Raw genomic sequence first — 22,024 nt, forward strand, 5'->3', positions numbered from 1 at the left:
TGGAAAGTTTGGGTAAAGGTTAAATTTGTGAAATGGAAGAATTGTATCAAATTAGCCTAATGTAGCCTAAATAAAACATAAAAGATATATGAAATTATTAATATTTAGGAATAATGCTCGCTCTCAAAATGAAAGGACACACATTGGGCTGAAACAGAGATGACATTTTAAGAAGATGAATAATTTTGGAAAAGACTTGTGTTAATGAATATAAGCTTTAATATATGCTGAATGAAAATGTAAAAATCCAATTGATTATGCCAGGATTTACCATCAAATTTTAGTTTTACTTGCTAGCAAATGGTATTTATGCCAATAACTCATACTAGCAGACATGTGTCAGTTACAATTAAAATAATGTTTTGGAAACCACTGTTCCTGGTTTTCATGTAGCTTTTAATTTATCTTTATTAATCAGGAGCCAAATAAAAAATAAAGAAAATCCTTTTTGGTTTCACACAAGTAACAAGCTGCACAGTACTCATTATTGTTTAATAGAAATATTTTTTCAAGGTAAAGACACACAGACTTCAAGTTAACTCTTTCTACATATTATGGTTCACATATGCTGCTGTTATTGCCTGTTTTTAAAGTAACACATTTTCACTGTAGGATTGCATGCAGTGATTTTGTGGTCTTGATGTGGTATATAAAATTTGTAGTTAGTTATTCAGGGGTGCCCACATACAGTTTAAAATATAAAGTATTACATTTCTATTAGGCATTTTAGATGTAGAAAATGTATTACGAAGACATGTATTAATAAATAAATTACAAAATTTGTATGTAAAATACATTTTTGTCCACTCAGGCAATATATAAATCATTTTTATTTGCCACTCTAGTCTTTTCACACTGTATATAAAGTGTGGACCTGACCTATTTCTGAGCTCATAAGCCTAACTAATTTAATAGAAAATGGAACTGAAGCCTTTGTAACTTGAATGGAAAGTCTGTGTAACAGACGTCAAGACGACAGTTTTCCCAGTGTTTTTTTTCCTCTTTCATTTATCTCGGTTATCTTATAATTTTTAATAAATAATTATTAGGCTTATGACATTATAAAGTTTTATGGCATAAATTTCTCAGACATGTAATATATGTCCTGCAACTTTTATTTCAAGAATAATAGATTTATATAGCACCTTTCCATGCTCACGGCACTTAATGTTACTGCAGACCTGAAATTTCCATAGTTCCAAAATTATATATAGCAAGTTTCTACTTCATCATCTTAAAACAGTGTCTGCATATTTATGTATCTCTTAACAGATAATAATTGTATTTATTATGTAACCACCAGGGGGCACCTCTGCACCTCAAACTACAGGCACAACAATACCCAACACAATTCCAGGTTCAAATAAATGATTCTTTATTGGATAAGACACCTTCGCACAAACTCCAGCAAAATAAAACAAATCAGGATACCTTCCTCCTACAAAAGAACATTGCCTACTGCCTCCTGATTCTAACTCCCTGAGGTATGGCTACAGGCTCCTTTTATGTTGGACTGAGGAGTTCGTCCAGTGGCTTGTTAGAAGCACTTTGGTCGTACAGAAACCAGGGAGGTCCTCCCTTGGCAGCACCCAATATCGTTCCCCAAAGACCCCTACAGGGCTGCACTTCCAGACTCCTGCAGCCCTGTGTGTGTCCAAACACTGCCACCTATTTATTTGGGGAATAAACTGCTCCTGGATTGGATCGAGTCCTTCCTGCATCCCAGCCAGGACAGGAATCACAGGGTGTCCTGGCCAGGTAATGTCTATAACTGGGCTATCCTTCCATTATTGTTTCTCTGCCAGGCAGGAAATCATTGGCCATCTAGGGCTTGGTGCACGCCCATTGTCTTGGGCACTCACAATTGAGGTTTTTGTTTGTCATTTATATAGGAGATACAGATAGATAGATAGATAGATAGATATGAGATTGTCATAAAATAAGATTTAATTGTATAATACACACACATTTTTTTTTTAAATTTGGTCCAACATTAAAAAAAGTGTTTCATTTGTATGCTATCTATATATATATATATATATATATATATATATAAACTCCCTATGTGCGTCCAGGTGTCCGTGTGTGGGTGTCTTCTGATGAAGTGCGCATGCGCGGGGCACGGTGCGACACACGCGATATTACTGTCAGAGAAAGTTAGAGCCGTTTTACGGAAATACAAACCAGTATTACTGCAAGAGGAAATTAAAGGTACACAATACAGTGACGCATATTACAGCCACATACAAGCCAGTATTACTGTCAGAGGAGATTAAAGGCATATTACCGACGCGCACGCCTGTATTACCGCCAGAGAAAATTAAAGGTATATTACGGACATACAAGCCAGCGGACATACAAGACGGCATCCTTCAATAAGGGCGCGCACAAAAGGGCGACCTCAATTGGGCGCGGCAAATAAAGATCTGCACCTTTGTTGCTCTTCACATATTCCAGAGCCATTTGAACTAAATTATCTACGAACACCTTTATTCGCCACGCTCAATTGAGGTCGCCCTTTTGAAGCTCGCCTTTTTGTGCGCGCCCTTATTGAATAGAGCCGTACAAGACAGTATTACTGTCACAGAAAATTAAAGACACACAATACACGGCGGCAGCCCACGAAGAACGGTCAGCTCAGCAAGTAAACATCAACAAAAGAAAGGCTGAAAGAAAGAAAAATACAACCAACAAAAAGAATGAGATCAAAGTCCCTTGCCATTTAATATAGACTGTTCCTACTAATGTTTATGCACTACTGTTCTAGTGCCCGTTATTGTAACGGGCTAAATGACTAGTTTTACTATAATTTCTAAATATTCATTGCATTTCAGGAAATAACTCTACACATTAAAAGTTTCATGCTTTTATTATTTTTATTATGGCAGAGATACCAGCCATTGCCCAATTACAATTTTAAAAACTTGTGTTAAATCATACTGAAGTGGTCATGACCTACATGGATATCTTTGAAGATTATAATATTCTGGCAGGAGCGACCAATGTCCTCACTCAAATTGTTTCATACTGTCCCTACCACAAAATTATATAGTTTGTGATATAAAACATCCTCTTCTGTCCCTTTGAACAAATATACTTTTAGATTGCTTTAACCTTTTTCTTTACAGTATATTTGTATCATTTTATTAACAAACTTGTTTATTATGTTCTACTTTTAGAATTTACACCACCAGTACCTTTTGCAACTCGGTTCTTAAACACCAGAACCATGAAGGAAACATTTAAGAGTTATGTGGAGTTGTTAATCAGTGTTGCACTGGATGCAGATGTGATGGGAGCACTGGAGAAAGAGAACGGTTAGTACAGAAAAGTGACTGTTAATGATTCTGGATATCTGATTAACAATATTACTAAATTCCTTTAAATGTATAAGGGAATTGTTAAGTGTCAAATACTGACTTTTTCTCCACATACACTATTTTAAAGTTAATACAGCCTTCTGGCTTTAAGAGTTGTAAGAATCATTGTATTCCCACAAACCCGAGTGTACAATTTTTCATGACATATTTATATTACTGATGCTCATTTACACTGTCAGTAAAAATTAAAAAAAAAAAAAAAAAAAATGGAGGTATTTAAATTCACACTGAAAGTGTATATGAAGAAACTACTTCCATCTCTTATGCATCTTCAGTAACTGTATTAATATGTGCAAAAAGCAAAAGGTTTATATATAAAAAAATGTGTTTACAGTCTCTAGAACACGATTGGCCATATCCCCTGGGCGGCAGTATGAGACTGGCACATTCTGTTTTTTGAATTTGGTCTCCTCTTTTGTGTTTCTGATCTATATGTGCAGATGCTTCACACTTTTTTCTTCCATTAAGATAGAAGCACCTTGTAAATAATAATCTTTCATTAATTTATTATGGGTCTCATGTGTTTTCTCAGACTCTGGGAGGGGGAGAAGTTGAGTTGCTTTAAGGTTTGTTTTGACTAGCTACCGTGCCGTAGGCTAATTCTGCATATTATTAAATTTCAGGATGTTCTTAGAAAAACTGCTTAAAAATGAAGAGTTTGTTTAAATTAGAACATGCTTTTAAGATCAGGTTTGTCTGAGAATCACTATTAAGTTTGTTATATTTGCTATTTTAAAACTTATATTAGCATCATTAGCTAATTAAACTTAATAAAGAGTAATATTTAACGGATGAGTCAAATTCATTCAAATTAAAAAAAAAAATTATTTTCTGGAAATAATTCAACAAACACGCTTGCTGGTGAACATGGCAAATTTTGCTGTGAACACTTTTGATGACCCTTTTGGAGAACACTAAAGATTATCAATCTTACAATAAATATCACATTTCTCTACAACATAGTAGTCTATTTTCCAAATTTTGCACCACTATATTCTTAAATATGCATTGCCATTTTAATGAGTATTTTGTACACAACAACCTCACAGCGATACCTTGCACTTTTAAGTTCTCAAATGACCACCATTCATTGAAGATAACCACTCGTGTTTCTAAATTGCAATATGCAGTCATCTGGTGTGCAGTAACCAGAAAACAATGTCCAGTTTCCAAGTGGAGACCAGCTGTGAATATTTTTCTGTTCAATTTCAGTTGGAGAAAATTTGATATATTTTGATCCCATCTCCATTTTGGCAAATAAACAGTACCAAAAAAATGAAAACCTTTTTTTCCTTACAAACATTTTACATATTTTTGGCACATATCTCAAAATGTTCTTATAGGGAAATGGAGAATGATTTCATGTTAAATTTTAATTTTCCTCCAACGTACAGACAGGGTTTATGTAATGTTATGACATAACCTTTAAGTCTCAGCTTCCCTGTACCTATCCTATTTCAGTTTCAAAAATAACTACCATGTGTCTTGCCAACTGTGAAGTTAAACTGTTGTGTTACAAAAACATGTGATGACTACACTGCAATAAGTTGTGTATTTTACATTCAGTGTCTTCTTGTATCAAGTTCATTTACTACTTTCTTACAGAAATCTGCTTAACTGCAGCTAATCTGAAATATTTCTGTATTGATGCACCTTGTGAATTGACTTATTTCAAAAGGGTGGGGGGGATTTGCTTAAGAAATTACACATTACAGCCTTCATGGGACAATATTAGGAATCCATGATTTTAACATGTTTATATACCATAATGAATGTTCTGGAAGGTCAAGCTATGTCCTTCTTTAATAAGGCAACAAGTTGGCAGCTTAATGATTATGGTGAATCAGATGGATTAGTGCACTTCACTTGCAGATATCTGTTATATAAAATTTATAAGCACAAACTGAACCATAGGAAACTGTGCAAACTTGATTTTAGTCTTCAGAAATTCCTTGTTTCTCTTAATATTAGCCATACTTTTAACAGATTTAAGAAAGGAGCTATCTTTAGCAAAAGCATGCTTTCTTAATATTTTAATTTTATAAAACTTTTATAGTAGTGACTTAACTTTACAGGTCACAGTCTTTCAAATAATGCGTGAATGCCTAATATATTTTAAAAATGTGGTAATACCACATTTTCTGTAAGTGTTTAAAGACCTGCATTTGTAATGGAATGACTTGTAGTGTAGGTTGTAACATACATTGGTAATGCAATACATCCCCTGTTAGCTGCAGGATTAGAGACTTTTGTTCGGTTCACCTCAAAGTAAAACATAAGCATGCCCAAAATTTTACAGAAAATAAAAACAGTTGTCTATATTTTTTATTTTAAGTATGTGGAGGAGCACAGCATTGACAGAAACAGCAAGTGCATCTACCAAATTTCAAAACAGCAACTGATGGAGTTATAGCAGTTTTCTGAGACTTTTTTCTTTGTTTTTGTTTTGTTTACCAATTGATCTGGATGAACTAGATCAAAATCTCAAAATGAGGCGATGCCTCCAGTTACGTTAATGCAAAATACTTACTCCTGCATTACAAGTATTGGTTAAACAATTCACAAGAGACCATCTATCAGTGACAGTTTCAGAAAGTGTAATCCACTGTGAGTGAACCTTAGTTGTATTATAGGTAGGTTCTTGGGGCTGTGGGGCTGTCACATTTATTTGTAGAATCTCGTTTACAATGTATGATTGTAATATGTGGGAAAAGTCTTTTGACCACAACACTGGCAAGCATTTGAGCCCAAATGAACATCAATCTCTTTATTATCTGATACCATTTTTTAATATCTGGCAATATTACTCAATATAAAAACAGATTTGTTGATATCAAAGAGCCCATCTCACATGAATGGTAGATGAGCCAAAAACAAGTACTACTCTGTTGTTTAGACTATTTTCATTTCATCATACATCATATTTCATACTCCTTTTAAAAAAAGGTTCTTTGATTATTCACCATGTTTTATACCAAGTACTGCATATTCTAGTGGCATAGAAGGCAGTTGTGCTGCCATAATTTGTGGAAAAATGACAGGTCAAAAATGGCACTGAAAAGGACGAAGAGCGAAATGCTGAATCATTAACCAGTGACAGACCAGGGTCAGAAATTAAGCAAATTAAAAGTAAAACAAAATCCAAAGCACAATAGTGAAAACTTAGAGGCAAAGTCAAAATAACTTACAAAAGTCCTGACAACCAGAAGATTTTTTAGGCTGGCAATAGATCGTGAGGTTTTTGATATTTGTATCCAGAGAGTAAGTTTCTTCACCTTCATCTTTAATATACTTGACATTTGTTGCCACTTCCTGGCATCACAGAATAGCAACGGGAGCCATTACCAATAACAAAAATGACTGGTCAACTCAAAATGGGGCACCCATGTACTGAAACAGTATACAGAAATGATGCTGTAAAAATATAGAAAATATTTTAAGAGATTTCAAAGAAAGCAAAACTACAAAAATAAAGCATAGAAATGAAATCTAAAAATATCAAAAGCCCTGAAAAATTATCTGAACTAACACCTGAACAAAACAAACTATGCTTCACCCTAACCCTGTGGTGTAATTTTTCTAAACATATTAAAAATGCTATTATGCTCTGTGTAGTTTGTTTTTAGTGGGCTAGTCATGGTAGCAGCAGCACTACATTCTCCAAAGGAGGTTCCCTCCAAATATTGTCTAAAGTTCCTCCAGAGTGTTTACTATACAAAATACAGATGGTGTTCTATCCATGAACACCTGAAAAGGAAACACTTTAGAGTGTAGCACAGGACGACACAATAGTACTAAAAGTGACCCACATACACTTACTTAGCAATTTGACAATTATTTTTGGTGATATGAAGCTGATTAACTAGAGGAAATGATATTAGTGACTAGTAGGATGAACAGAGCAAGTAGTTCTTCAGATACAATACAGTATATAAATACAATCAGTTACTCTGCATTATATTAATACTATCATTTAGCCTGCTAAATATACTTGCCATTTGCCACCTTTTTGCCTCTTATTTGCACTTAAGTGACAATGTTTTAATACACAGGTTGCCTAAATATAATAGACTAATCAGTTAAATACAAAGCTAGCTTTGAGTAAAAGGTTGCATATTCACATTTTGCCAGATACACACGTGGACAAATTTGTTGGTACACCTCAACTAAAAAGAACAACCCACAGTTGTCTCTGAAATAACATGAAACTGACTAAAGTAATTGGCATCCATTGTTTATTCTGTATTTGCCAAAAATCAGAGTTTGCTTTAGAGTTTTGATTTAACAGAATATTTCAAATAATAACAAAAATTAAAATGGCATAGACAAAAATGATGGAACACTTGTCCAAATATTTTGTTGCACTACCTTTAGAGGCAATCACTGCAAATGTGTGATTCTTGTGACATTCAGTGATACTTCTGCAGTTTCTGTCGTTTGACCTTCTTACACTTGACTTTGCTTTACTCTTTACTTTATCATTTAATCACTTTTCAAGAGGCATACAGCACTTTTTCAATAAGGGTACAAACAGATTTGTCCACATCTGTATGCCAGAGCCAGCAGCTTGTGACTCTTTAACTGTCGTCCTATCCACAATCTACTAGCAGGGTCACTTGGGTGCTCACCCTGGGTCTCTTCTTAGAAAGGGGCCTTAGTGTATGGAAGCAAAAAAAAAAGCATAACAGGAAAAAAAATCCAAGTTTTCACTGATAGTACAGGCACACACAGCAATCAGCTATCCTCAAACCTCATGATTATAAACATATCCAATCAGACCTGATTAAAAAGTTTTTAAAAGAATAATATAGCCCAGATTGCTTACTATAATGGGAGGATGCTGTAATGCTAAAAAAACTGTTCTCGATACTGGCAGCTTTTTAAAAAAAAAAAAAAGATTTTGCAATACCGCATGCGAGATGAAAGTAGCTGTCTTTATAGTCTGAAAAAAGGCTAATATTGGCACTTCTAGCAGTTTTAGCAACAATTTTTTTCTGATTCTGCAGAATCCAAGAAAACCAAAATAGACCTGAATAACAACATGGTAGACAACAATGTCAACTGCAGGAGATAAAATGTACCAAATGATGTCAAACCAGAATGCCAGAAAGAAGGATTACCGATATTGCCTTTTACTTTATTTGGTGCAAATATGCAAACCTAAACTGTTCAATGTAGTTGAACGAGAGGGTGTTTTTAATTTTTTAATTATTTAATGATTTTAGCACAACTTGTATACCACCAGCTCCTGGTCACTGTATACCACCCTCTCACCCCTGCTCTTTGATTGCTACACATAAAACATTAAGGGAAAATCCCCCTTCAGTTGTGGTGCTGCAAACTCCAAGAGAAAGACATCAGTCTTAGATCATTATACTTCAACTTCTGATGGAGAAGCCACAAAATCTTGTGTTGTGGCACTCAAAGCTAATACTCCACGCTCCTCACACTTCAGGTTAATGCATCAGTGTAATACATAGGGTTCCAACATTTATGTATATCAACTTGAAGCATTGCTTTGCATATACTTTTAAATCATTGGGCTTTAAAAGGAGATTACATACAGTTGACAAAAAACACAAAAAGAAATAATGTACGTGAGTGAATGATGTAAACAAATGAAATAAGTAAAAAATCCAACAATATATACTCATATTTGACATTATTCCTACTGAATCCTAAGAATATACTTTCCTGTATAACAATGCAAAGATCATCAACAAAAGCCAAGTCACTAGGCAAAGCAGAAATTGAGCTAAGGAATGCAGGAATGTTTTGTTCATGCTCAATTGTGTATAGCATTTTCAAGAGTAAACTGCACCAGTGACTTACTGATATTATTATTACTTATTATTTGAATGATGCCTTTATCCAAGGCAACGTATAACATTTGAGATACAATTTGTTACATTTCTTTTGTTTTTGCAATTGCAGTACAGGCAGATGAAGTGACTTGGTCATATGGTCACACAGCATTAGTACCAGAATTTGAACCCACAACCTCAGGGTTGCAAGTCTAAAGCTTTAATATTGTATACAGAAAAGTATTTACATAGTACTTCTGATACATCCAATTAACTGACAGCACTATAACTGATGCCCATTGTCTTATGAAATATCCCAGGCAAAGCCAGGTAGCAAAACTAGTTGAAAATGCATTCAAGTCAAGTTGGGGAGCATGCACTGGTACAGTGCATTGCCGCACCCACTACACAACGAAACAACTCGGGATCCCAGTTTGACCCTCTATCTGCCGCAGCCAGGTGTTACGTGGGCGACCCCTTGGTCTGGTCCAGCCACTCTGGTCCCCAGCAATGAGGATCTTACGAGCCGGAACACTCTCGGGGAAACACGCCACATGGCTGTAGTGCCGTAACTGACGCTCCCTCACAATGCAGGTAATGTGCCTCATTCGGGACTCCATGAGCCACCGCTCCACTCATTCAACACAAAGTCAAACCAATAATACCCAAAGATTTCCCGGAGAGACACAGTACCAAAGGAGTCCAGTCTTCGTCTCAGGTCACTGGATAGCATCCATGTCTGGCAACCATATAGCAAGAAAGGAAGCACCAGGACTCTAAAGACTTGGACCTTGGTCCTTTTGCATAGATATCGGGAGTGCCACACACCCCTTTCCAGCAACCTCATAAATGCTCTCCCAAGCCATCTACTGACTTCATAGGAAGAGTCGCCAGAGACATGAATGTCACTGCCAAGGTAAGCAAACCTCTCAACAAGGTCAACACTCTCTCCGCAAACAGACACACTGCTGAAGGCTGTGCCCAAGAGGTCATTAAAGGCCTGGATCTTGGTTTTTATCCAGGACACTTGCAAGCCCAGACACTCAGACTCCTCGCTGAATCTCTCGAGCGCCCCAATGAGAGCCTCCATGGACTCCGCTAAGATCACAGCATCGTCAGCAAAGTCAAGATCCGTGAGCCTTTCTTCACCAACTGATGCCCCACAGCCGCTGGACCCCACGACCTTGCCCAACAACCAGTCCATCAAGCATTGAACAGAGTAGGAGCAAGAACACACTCCTGACGAACGATGCAGAGGTCCTGTCTCCACTCTGTACAGCACTCACAGTACCAGTGTACAGGCCGGCCATGATATCCAGCAACCTCTTGGGGATCCCGTGAATCCTCAGGATGTCCCACAGGGCAGCTCAATCATCTGAGTCGAACGCTTTGCGAAAATCAACAAAGGCTGCAAAGAAACTCTGCTGATATTCGCCTTTGCGCTCCACAAGAACCCTCAGTGCCAGGATGCGGTCAATGGTAGACTTCTTAAGCATAAAACCAGACTGTTCCGATCGCTGGTAGGTGAACAAGTGATAACGGATCCTATTGAGGGCAAGCCTAGGAAGGACCTTACCCGGCACCGAGAGCAGTGTTGTCCTCCTGTAGTTGCTGCAATCCTGGCGATCACCCTTCCCTTTCCAGAAAGGGACGACAAGTCCGGTTTTCCAATCAGTTGGGATGATACCAGTCTCCCAAATGGAAGTAAAGATTGCTTGCAATGCCAGGAGGACAGCCTTACCACCAGCCGGGAGAAGTTCACCCCAGATACCTCAGATCCCTGTAGCCTTGTCTCCCCCTCAACCTAGTTCACCACCTGTGCAATCTCAGTGAGATTGAGTGGTTCACAGCTAATTGGAGGATCAGCCTCAAGAACCGTGGACCCAGAGATATCCAACGTCCTAGCCGGAGGATCAGCTTTGAACAACTGCTCAAAGTAGCCAGCCCAGCGGGTCACAACTGCAGTGTCGTCCATAAGGACCGTTCCATCAGCCGCCCTGACTGCGACCCTCCGAGGAACAGATTCAGATGTGCAGAATGCTTCAATTCCTCTGTAAGCAGGACGTGGGTCGCTAGACCATAGATGGTGTGTCACTTGCTCACAGATTCCTCTAACAAACGCCTCCTTATCTGCCCTCAGAGCCCTCGCAGCTGTCCTTCTTGGTTCCCGGTACAGACCAGAGTTGCCACTGAGCCGCGCACTGTGACTTCTCTCAATGATATCCAAGATGCCCTGCGAGATGAAACACCTCCTTCTGGGAACACCGGTAACACCAACACAACCCTCAGTAACCTTCAGGATCTTGTCACGGAAGGTCTCCCACATCACATTAGGATCGGCAGTCGTACCCAAATCTGAAAGTTCCTCACACAAACTGCGTGCAAACTCATTAGAAACAGCCTGGTCTTGGAGTCTGGCCAAATCCAGGCTCATTTTCCTAGTAGGTGGTAACCTGCTGGACCTAAGCTGGATCCTAAGAGTAGCAACAAATCTGTGGTCAGAATTCACAAACTGGGCACTTCTGTAGACCCTACAGTTTTGCAAGAGCCTCCAGAGTCTGCCCACGAGGATGCGATCGATCTCCTTCACCGCACCACCAGTACTGGAGTCCCAAGTCCAACAATGCAGTTCAGGGTGCTGGAACCAGGATCCAGCAATTCGCAGCCGATGACGTTTTGCAAAGTCAAGGAACATGAGGCCAATTTCACCATGGTCACCAGATCCATGGGGACCGAGACAATCCTCATAGCTAGCCCTGTCAGTGCCAGTGGCTGCATTGAAGTCACCCATGACCAGAGAAGTGTCACCTCGTGGGCACCCATCAACCACCGAGCGAAGCTGCGAATAAAATGTCTCCCTCGCCGAGACATCACTCACCGCGCTCGGAGCATACACTGAGACAACAGACAAGGCACCCAGAGAGTGCTGTAATCTGAGACTCATAATGCGCTCGTTGAAAGGAGTGACATCGGAAGAAGCCAATCTGCTACAGCAACAGCTACTCCCCGAGTATGACAGCCATCAGACCGACCAGACCAATAAAAGGTGTATCCACCTACAGAGATCTGGCCAGTCCCTGGTCTGCGCACCTCAGAGAGTGCTGCCACTGAAATGCGGAGTTTACGCAGCTCCTCCAACAGCAGAGGAAAATTATCATCTTGCCGGAGAGACAAGACGTTCCATGCGCCCACCCATATGGGTCGCCTCAGATTGGGAGCCGAGTGCTGCTGTGCAGCGGGCGACACCTCAGCACCAATCCCCAACGGTTTCGACTCCTCCGGGGATGGGGCTCCCGAGGGCTTTCCCCATCCCCTTCATGATGCGAGCAGCCTTCCTATGGGCGGCTGCAGCAAAGCTACTCCCGTGGAGAGCAAAAAGGAGTCCTTTCTGTAGTCTCGGAGCTTTGTGAAGTTTTTTTTTTTTTTTTTTAAATGGTGGCTGGAGTGCCAATCCTTCCACCAACCCCCATGATTTCCCTGCAAGTTGGAGGACCGCTTGCAGGGCCGGATGCAGTTTAACGTCTTATGCATTCCCTAGTGGATTATTGATTGTTGACTCAGAAGATGTATTTTTAAATCTGGTGCAGCTGTCATATCTAATCCAAGGAAGAAAAACTGTGGCATAGCACCACACAATGCATAACCTATGGACATTCCACTGCTGGGAAGCTTTAAGAAACGCACCATTTACTGCAATTAAGATTGGATCAACAGCGCAGACTGCACAGTCAAAGTCAAAGCAAACTTTGAAAAGGAAAATGAAATCCTAGTTCTTATGTTAGAGAAGCCTAAAATCCACTTCTTTCCCACCAGAAAGAAAAAAGCAATGCGTGGAATTTTACGTAATTGTATAAATGTTTTTCCTGACTTCATCCCTTCCCCACCCAAATCTGAAGTAAAGAATTTCATTTTTTAGCAGAAGAACTGTTCTGAATGAATTAATTTATATGTAGTGCAGGAACTCTGCTATAATAGTGAACAACATAGGATTTGTTGTTATTTTATATTGCACATGTTACACTACTGTGGTAACCTTCTAACTAAGATATCAAGTAGGTTGGTTTTCCACAAAGGGAAATAACATCCGCGAACTTCAAGATTTTAAAATATGAACAAACTGATTTACATGTGTTTTGTCAGCCCTGCTGGTCTCCGTTTTTATATTGAATATGTGACAAATTTTCACACAGTAAGAAAACAAACAGTGAAAACAGCTCAGCAATGAAACAATTTAGTTGCAATGGAATGGTTAGCTTGATTAATTAAATGTGATAATGACAATAACTGACAATAAGAATTGAAAACAATGATTGCTGTGCAAACATTGCCAAAAAATTAACTGTTACAGAAAAGTTTACCTTATTTAATACACTATGGCTCAAAATCTCTTCAAGAGATTTGCTGTCTCTTGTAGTAGTATGCTTCCATTTGGTATCATTTATACTTTACAAACATTTTTAAGTCCCTTCTACCAAATATACACAGCCAGCCCTCTAGATTTTAGAAATCTGGGCAATACAGACTTAAACTGATGCTGTAGTTATTTTAAGCCAAAATAAGACACTCAGTATTTCTCAATATGTTCTCATAACATCTTCAGGTTTCAAGATCAGCACCATAAGAGACATATATACTTATATATGTTCCAGCCAAAACCCAAAGTTCAGCCAGTTCCCAAATTGACTGGCCGTTTCGCATTTTGGCCACGAGGTGTGTCCCAAATCTGAATTACTAGAAATGACCAGCGCATATGCTACTTTGGCCAGCCATTTCGCGAAGTGGCGAGAACTCTCTGGCCAAAATCCGATGTGCTGATGTAAGACACTCCGCCCAAGGTGCAAAGATGCTTAAAAACTTTCAGATGCAGATTCAGAAGGGAGTTTTCCATTCTGCACGAGAAACTGCTCAAGGCGGGTCTTGTTCAGAAAGCGGACGCCACTTGAGACAGCCTTCCCTTCGCCCAAACACTAACCCTTAAGTCAATAAAATAGGTCCCTGATGTTAAGTCATTATTTTAGGGCTAAAATGATAACAGAAATGTGAAACCTACTTATATACCTAATCTTAATTATCGTGGAACAACCAAGTGGCATCCGCTTTCTGAACAAGAGCCGCCAAGGCTACACTCAATGCAATTGCACTACTAAGTGCGCAATAAATTGCTGTTCATGCCTTTTTTCTTCCAACTTTGGCCGATCGCCCCATGCAATTTCACAAACTGGTTGGCCAAATTCTGAAATTGAGGAAATCATCGGACATTGGCCAGTCAATTTACAGCGACATTGGTCATTTCCCGATTTGGCTGGACACTTTCCGCTTTGGCCGTAACATATAGATCTTTTCTATGCAGCGTCCAAAAATTGGTATATTCACACACAATAATAATATGAAATATGAGTGAAGGAAAGTTTTTTCTCTTTGAAAATTTAGTAATTTCATGAATATTTGTGCTTCAAAGAAACAGCTCAAATAAAACTCATAATCTTTTTATTGAGCTAATAACAGATAATTTTATATATACAAACACATATACAGTACATTATACATATTGTAGTGCCGAGGTGAGTGCCAATGGACCCTTGCTCTATACCAGTGGTTCCCAGCCTTTTTTTGGCCATGCCCCACCTAGGCCTCTCTAAAATCATTATGTTCCCCACAGTAACATACAGTATACCTTATTCTTACTACCGATTCAAAAAGTGAACTCCTACTCAAGTGGAGGAAGCCCATAATGTCATTCATTTGGTCTAAACAAGCTTCCAAAGAACATGGAAACAAAAGAGGGAAGAGATAGTTGAAATACTGACAAAAAAATCACTAAGAAATTGTTAAAAAAAAAAAAAAAAAAAAAAAAAAAATGAAGTGATATGAAAATACAGCAAATACAGTTTTGAAAACATAAGACGACGTGATATTCATAAATATAAAATAACTAATGACAGCTTTTTCTGTAATATTTTGATCATTTTATATTTTTGTTATATTGTAAAATTTTATAATCATTGTTACAGTTCATATTATGTTAATGGTAAAAACTATTTCTAAGTAGAAAAACCCTAGCCGGTTGCAAAATCATAAATTAAAGAGTTCTTCACCATTCCTTCTATGTTTATATAAATATATAAATGTCCCTGTAAAAAGTAAAAATAAAAATGACTTTTTTCTATCATTTTTTAACAGTGAATTTCTATTTTTTCATTTTATAAATTGCTTAATGTACCTAAATTCTCGAATTGCCCCCCTACTCCCCATGTTGGGAATCACCGCTCTAAACATTGCTCTTAAAAGTAGCTCCTCTGTCCTTAACAGGAACACGGACTTGTTACAGCACTAATTACAATTCATTTCTGACATGGGATGGATTGTAGTTTTTGTAGGTTCCCCTGCTGTTGGGTCTGAAGCTGTTCATTTGCATGATGAAATGCTGCCTCATTCTGTTGGTGACTCATCCTTAGGCTGATGCAACTTGTCAGCATCATTACAGTATATTGTTTTATGATGTAAATAGTATGTAGTGGCTCCAAAATATGTATATGCATATACATGATTTTTTTTTTTGTCTGTAACAGTCTATATGATGCATGCTAGTACTTATTTTATAACAATTACCAGAATAGTAAGTACTGTAACAATCCAAGGTTTGGTGGACTGACACACAAACAGCAGCAGCAGCTGTTGAATAGTCCCTGAAATTACTATTTATTAACTCTAAGAAAAAGTACCTTGATCAACTTCCACTGTTGGCCTCGGGAGATGACACTCTCTAAATTTTGAAGCTTGTTCAGGGGATCACTGTCACCACAAGCTTTCATACCACACTGGCTGTCATCTTTTCTTTGCCTTTTCAGGACAGCAGCTTTAAAGCTGCTTCAGCATGTATGTCTCTGCCCCCCACAGAATCTCACATGCTTATTCTCTCACAGGTCAAGTTGCTACAGTGCTGTATTTTCTGTCAGGCAACTCATAGTTTACATTCAACTTTCTTAACAGCTTCTGGAATCCTCGTTTCTCTATGGTATACGTAAATACTTTACACAACTGGCGTCAAGAGCTGCTTGAAATTCTGAGGAGGGTGGTGATGTTTCAGTGGAAACTGAGCTGTTTTAACTACCCAGTGAAGCTTTACTTTCACCTTCCAGCTTATTGAACATTGGAGTAACATCTCCCTATTAAAATCTGGCATCTCATCCTATTACTAACCTCTTCTCACAAAGTAATATTGTTTATCTGACTTCCCTCCACATATATAAAGATTACCAGGACAACATACTATATTTATAAATGTTAATTCAAAATGCACACACTATATGTTAAATATCCATTTTTATAATCCATAAGCTCATTTTGCTGCCAACAAAAATACTAACTCAAAATGGTAAGTATATAGGAGGCCAAAATAGTTGAAAAGCAGATAAAGAAGAGTAGTAGCCACTTGTAAGCATTTTTTTTTAATATAGCTGACTAGCTTGACTTTTGATAATGGTAACCGTGAGAAATAAGTAAATGGGAACAGTTCAATTTATAGTAAACCTACACAAAATATTATAATACCTGCAAAGGTCTTTGTTTCATTTGTCTTTTAAATTGTTTATTTGGGTATTTCTTTTACAGATGAACTTCTATTGCCTCACATGAAGAAGGTGGATGGAATGATTACTGACAATAGGAGGAGACTGCTTCCAAAATTAAGAGTAGGACAGTCATTTAAGGTAACTGGATGTTTACAGACTTAATTAAATGTCATGTAAAATGCAACACAACCTGTATTCATGCCATGAAAATAACTTGAAATTACCGTTAAAATATACCTTGCAAGCTAGTAAATCTTTTTCTTCTGAGAAATCATTTTATTAAGTTATGAAAATATACTCTTAATTGTAAACGGTTTTTAAATGGAGCTGAAAAGTTTTTCTGAATTCAAATTCTTATGAGCATTTAAAAACATTTTAGTTATGAAAATAGGAGTATTTCAGGAAGTAAAATATTGTATTGCTGAAGTCCAGAATTAACAAAAGTATGTGTTCAATAAAATCCAGACTGTTTTCTTGAAATGTAGCAGAGTCTTCAAAGCTGAAGGTGTACAGGCACACATATAGCTTTCCAGTTATATAATTAATGCTTTGTGCTAATTTCCCATTTTTTATGTCTATATTTATACTTCACTGAAAATTTGAATTAGAAATGTCTGTAACAACGCTTTGACTAGTGAGAGGTTTTTCCTAGTTGAGGCAGCAGGGAACTATGTGAGCTCTGCTGCAAGTTATGGACAGGCCCCTGTGGACCTGCAAAGATGGTAAGCGCTGAACTGGTTTGCTGCGTTAAAGGATAGATTAGCCACTGTCTTGGAAATACTAACTGACCAGAGTGTAAATGGCCTTGCTGTCATAATGCTAGGAACCTTAGTGTCAGGTGGTGAGAAGGGCAAAGTGAAGGAAGAAAGCAGTATTGAGCATAAGAGGGCAAAATGTGGTAGTAGTAAAGAAAGTTGGTTGTAGGAGAGATTGTAGGAATGTGCATGAGACTTTCCTTGTGATAGGCCATGGGAGACACTAATCATTTTTATTTTGTCTATTAACGTGATGCTTTGTACATACTTAAGGTTCTTCCCTTCCTCATCATTATTACTTTGTTAATGAAATGCCTTACTTTGTGGTAGATATTCTGGCAGCTCAAAGTGAATTACTGGTCTTTGGAGATTTGTTATTCCAGTTCGACTAGTTAAAACAATGGACTTTCCCCATAGATTAATCCTTAAGAGTTTCAGTTAAAAGTACCTGCAATTCCATTTTGACAAGTTTAGATTATAATAACATATTTCTTTAATGTATTTGAAGTAACTATATCTTAATGTAACTGTGATGTTTAAAATGTTTTGAAATTCTGCCTAGTCAAAAGTCCCTCAGTTGTATATAACCACATTATAGACTAATCAGTATTAAATAGATTTGTAATTTTCATTTTAACTATCCAAACGCACTATATTGTATTTATTAAAAATTATGATTTTTGACTTGTTAAAATTAAGTCAGATATGTATATGCAATTGTGACTGTTCAGAATGTAATGATGACCAATCAAAGGAAAGCATTAAATGTTAAAACAGCTTGCCATGAATGTGAATCTTTTATGCTCAAACAAAGCTAAAGCCCAAGCAATCACAGTGGAGAAAACAATTAAAGGTTTCATCTTATAAGTGAACCTGTAGGAACTAAACAAGACACCTGCTACAGTCACAGTTTAATTTTATGGTTGAAATTAATCAAAGCTTTAAAAAATATATATCACAACAGTACTGTTAATCAACAAGAAGGTGAAGGATGTTTAATTACTGTGAACTTTACTGATTATCCTTTTGCTGGAACAACCAAAAATAAAAAACCTCATGGTGTTTGGGAATCACAGAATTATGAAACTGTGTTGTATGGGTACCTAGTTAAAAACACATGAATCCATGAAAAAACAATCAAGGGCTTACAAGTAACCTGTAGGCACAAAACAAAAGAAAATTTCTGGCTACAATGGCTGAGGTGTTTAAAGCTGCTGGTTTTAAAGACGTACATTTAGACCCACTGTCAGATTAAAACTAAGATTGCTGCATCACGCAGTTGCATGAGAAAACCACAAACTCCAGAGTCTTTTATTGTATGTATTTGTTACCATGCTGTTTTATCTGTACACTTTTCTGCCATCAATGTAGGAGTCTTTACAGATTAACTTAGGGATTTTCACAGAAACTGTGTTGAAAATCAAGACAGTGAAAATATTTTAGTAGTCTAACTAATAATATCGAAATTAGTAATCTAACAGGAAATTCTTTAGCCTTTTACTGAAACTGCTGCCCATTTCAAACCCTACATTGTTAAAACTGATTTCTAAGGTGATTCATTTACTCTTTAGTTGTCCATCCACTAAATAAGTAAGTAGTTTTTTGTATCTTATGCATATTGTGGATCAGGTTAAATACATTTTTTTTTCTTCAGGAATACAATTTGTGTGAGCAAATTGTTTTAGTATTATCTTACACCTTTTTCTTTACTATGATATGCACATGATAATTTAAGACTGTTTTCTAACAAGATAAGTTCTCCAGTATTGCTTCATTAGCTATTATTTCCTATTATTAAAGATATCAAAATTTTCCCTTTTTTTTTTTTTTTGCAAGTAGACAAACTATACAATGATTAAGAAACAACTGTAGCAGTATACTGGTGGGATGGCTGTCTGTTGGGCAGTATTAGATGAAAAAAGTCCATAGAAGAGATTATTCTGTGAATGAGAGATACAAGCTAAGATTAAAGGCATTAAACCTTTTCAGTTTAAGCAACTGGAGATCAAGATGTGACATGATCGATATTTTTTAAATTATGAAAAGAATAGTATAGTACTTTTACTTTAAACATGGGACAGAGTTGGAAACTGAAGAGCAATTTTACCAAAACATTAAAGTTATAAGGCACATGGAATAAATTACCAAATAATGTGGCAGAGAGACTTTCAAAACTCGATTTCATGTTGTTTTGGAGAAATTTAATAAATCGGCCGGTTGTCATAAAATGTTTTTGATGTTCTGTTGTGTACAAAATTTGTTTGAACTTTTCATACCTTCCAGAAATTAAAGTGTCAATAGCACAGTGAATGGTCAAGCTAAAAGAGGAAAACACCCAGAAAAGTGACGTGGCTATTTTAAAAAGGCACTGAGTTCTTATGTGGAAAGAACAGATTTATATAACTATGATTAGTTAATAGTCTGCCAGTTTTATACTGCCTGACAGATATTAGTCTGCAAAGTGGTTTGGGCGTTTACCATCTAGTGCTGTGTTTGAATAATGCTTTGTGTGTAGTTTATGTGTTGTTTTTGTGGTTTATCATTTCTCCTCTAAAGCTCGATTTTAAATCAGAAGTATTTGTTATATCAAATTTACATAGCTCTCTCTCTCTCACACACACACACACGCAAAACCAGCTAAATTAACTTTTTAAAGGCTAAAGCTACAAAACTTTAATGAATGTACTGGAAACTACCAGTGCCTTCATGCACACTATGCAAACAACTGTCATGAAAATCGTAATTGCAGAAAATGGCTTTACCTTCCACCATGTCACACAGGAGTGGCTGTGTGACTTTCCCTTTCAAACAATGCAAGAGTACCTGATGATTTTTCTCTGACTAAAGAATAAGCACATACCACAGAGTAGTGTTTGCCTTTGTGTGTCTGCTGAAACACCAAACTCATACTGTTAACTTTGTGAATAACTTGACCCACTTTTCCATTGTGCAGGTATTGGTATTCTGTGTTGCTCTTGTAGTTCCTCCTTGTCAAGCAGCCAATGCCAAGGGATAAAACAAACTTAAACAGAAATGTCATGCATATCAACTGCAGCCGTTTGCTTAAGTCATGAATATCAGACTGTCATTCTGTCCTTTCCTAAAAAATAAGGGAAATTGCACTCCCATACTGCAACCCAGCCACAGGGGATGCACAAACCAGTGTTTCTTCGTGCCAGTTCCAAGCCCGGATAAATGGGGAGGGTAGCGAGACCAGCTATGTTATATGGGTTGGAGACTGTGGCATTGACCAGAAAGCAGGAGACAGAGCTGGAGGTGGCAGAGTTAAAGATGCTTAGATTTGCACTGGGTGTGAGGAGGATGGACAGGATTAGAAAGGAGTACATTAGAGGGTCAGCTCAGGTTGGAAGGTTGGGAGACAAAACCAGAGAGGAGAGATTGTGTTGGTTTGGACATGTGCAGAGGAGAGATGCTGGGTATATTGGGAGAAGGATGTTAGAGCTGAGAGGCAAGAGGAAGGCCTAAGAGAAGGTTTATGGATGTGGTGAGAGAGGGCATGCAGGTGATGTTTGTAACAGAACAAGATGCAGAGGACAGAAAGATGTGGAAGAAGATGATCTGCTGTGGCGACCCCTAACGGGAGCAGCCAAAAGAAGGCGGCTCTCATTCTTGCGCTCAAGAAGCCGTTAACTAGCTACAGCCTGATTCAAGATTAATTTTTTTTCCTTTAACTCATCAGTGTGGTTTTGCAGTAAATGTGTAATAAGTGCATATACAAAGCCATTAATTAGATTTTCATGGATGGATATAAATCAAGTATGAGTCTTTTGAATTTTCATTTTCAACTCCACACTAGGAGTATTGCACATTTTAATGAAAAAACAGGATTCAAACTGATAATTTGCTCTTTGAGCCCCTTTTCAGGCTTAGTAACTGAATTTTAAAATACTATCTTCTCTTCCCTCTTCAGAGTGCACTGGATAGTTTTCCAGAACTGGTGGTGCTAGATCTAAAAAAGTCTAGTGAGGCAGGTTCATCTTGTAAAATTAAACTGAGTGGGAAAGTTTACAATAAAAGAACTCTGAGAGCGGCAAAGACTTCCTCCAAATTGCCACTGGTAAGACCATTTTGATTAATTCTATTTTTTATTAATATGATTTTTGGTTTCTTATGTTTCGTGCTGGCACAGGGCTTAATACTGTTGCATTACAATACCTGAGACAAGGTTCTAATCCCACCCTAATGACTTTGTATAAAGAGTCTGCATGTTCTTCTGTGTTTCAATGCATGTTTTTCCTCCAGGTACTCAGATTTTCCAATGATAAGAAGGTCAAGCTAAAAGGGCTTCTCAAGTGATCCCTATGATCATATGTATGTGGTTATATACCTTAATGTGCTCTGCAATGGGCTGCTGTCCCATCCAGACTTGTTTTTACCTTATTCCCAGTCCTGCAACAGTGAGGCCCAGCTCCATGTGACCAAATAGTACTGGGCAGTCACAAGCCCTCCTGAATCAAGGATAAATGTCAAGGAAACCAAAGTAATGGAAAAGA

General features: G+C 37.6%; 1 protein-coding gene across 1 annotated transcript in view; it reads left to right on the forward strand.

Annotated features, from left to right (window-relative positions):
* qser1 (glutamine and serine rich 1) overlaps nucleotides 1-22,024 on the forward strand; it is a 163,764-nt gene that overhangs the window by 129,271 nt on the left and 12,469 nt on the right. Inside the window, exons 9-11 of the mRNA XM_028793880.2 lie at nucleotides 3,180-3,317; nucleotides 16,796-16,893; nucleotides 21,442-21,588. Coding sequence (XP_028649713.1) covers nucleotides 3,180-3,317; nucleotides 16,796-16,893; nucleotides 21,442-21,588 — 383 coding nt within the window. The remainder of the gene's footprint in view (nucleotides 1-3,179; nucleotides 3,318-16,795; nucleotides 16,894-21,441; nucleotides 21,589-22,024) is intronic.

This window comes from Erpetoichthys calabaricus, chromosome 2, assembly GCF_900747795.2.
Source record: "Erpetoichthys calabaricus chromosome 2, fErpCal1.3, whole genome shotgun sequence".
Lineage (NCBI taxonomy): Eukaryota > Metazoa > Chordata > Cladistia > Polypteriformes > Polypteridae > Erpetoichthys > Erpetoichthys calabaricus.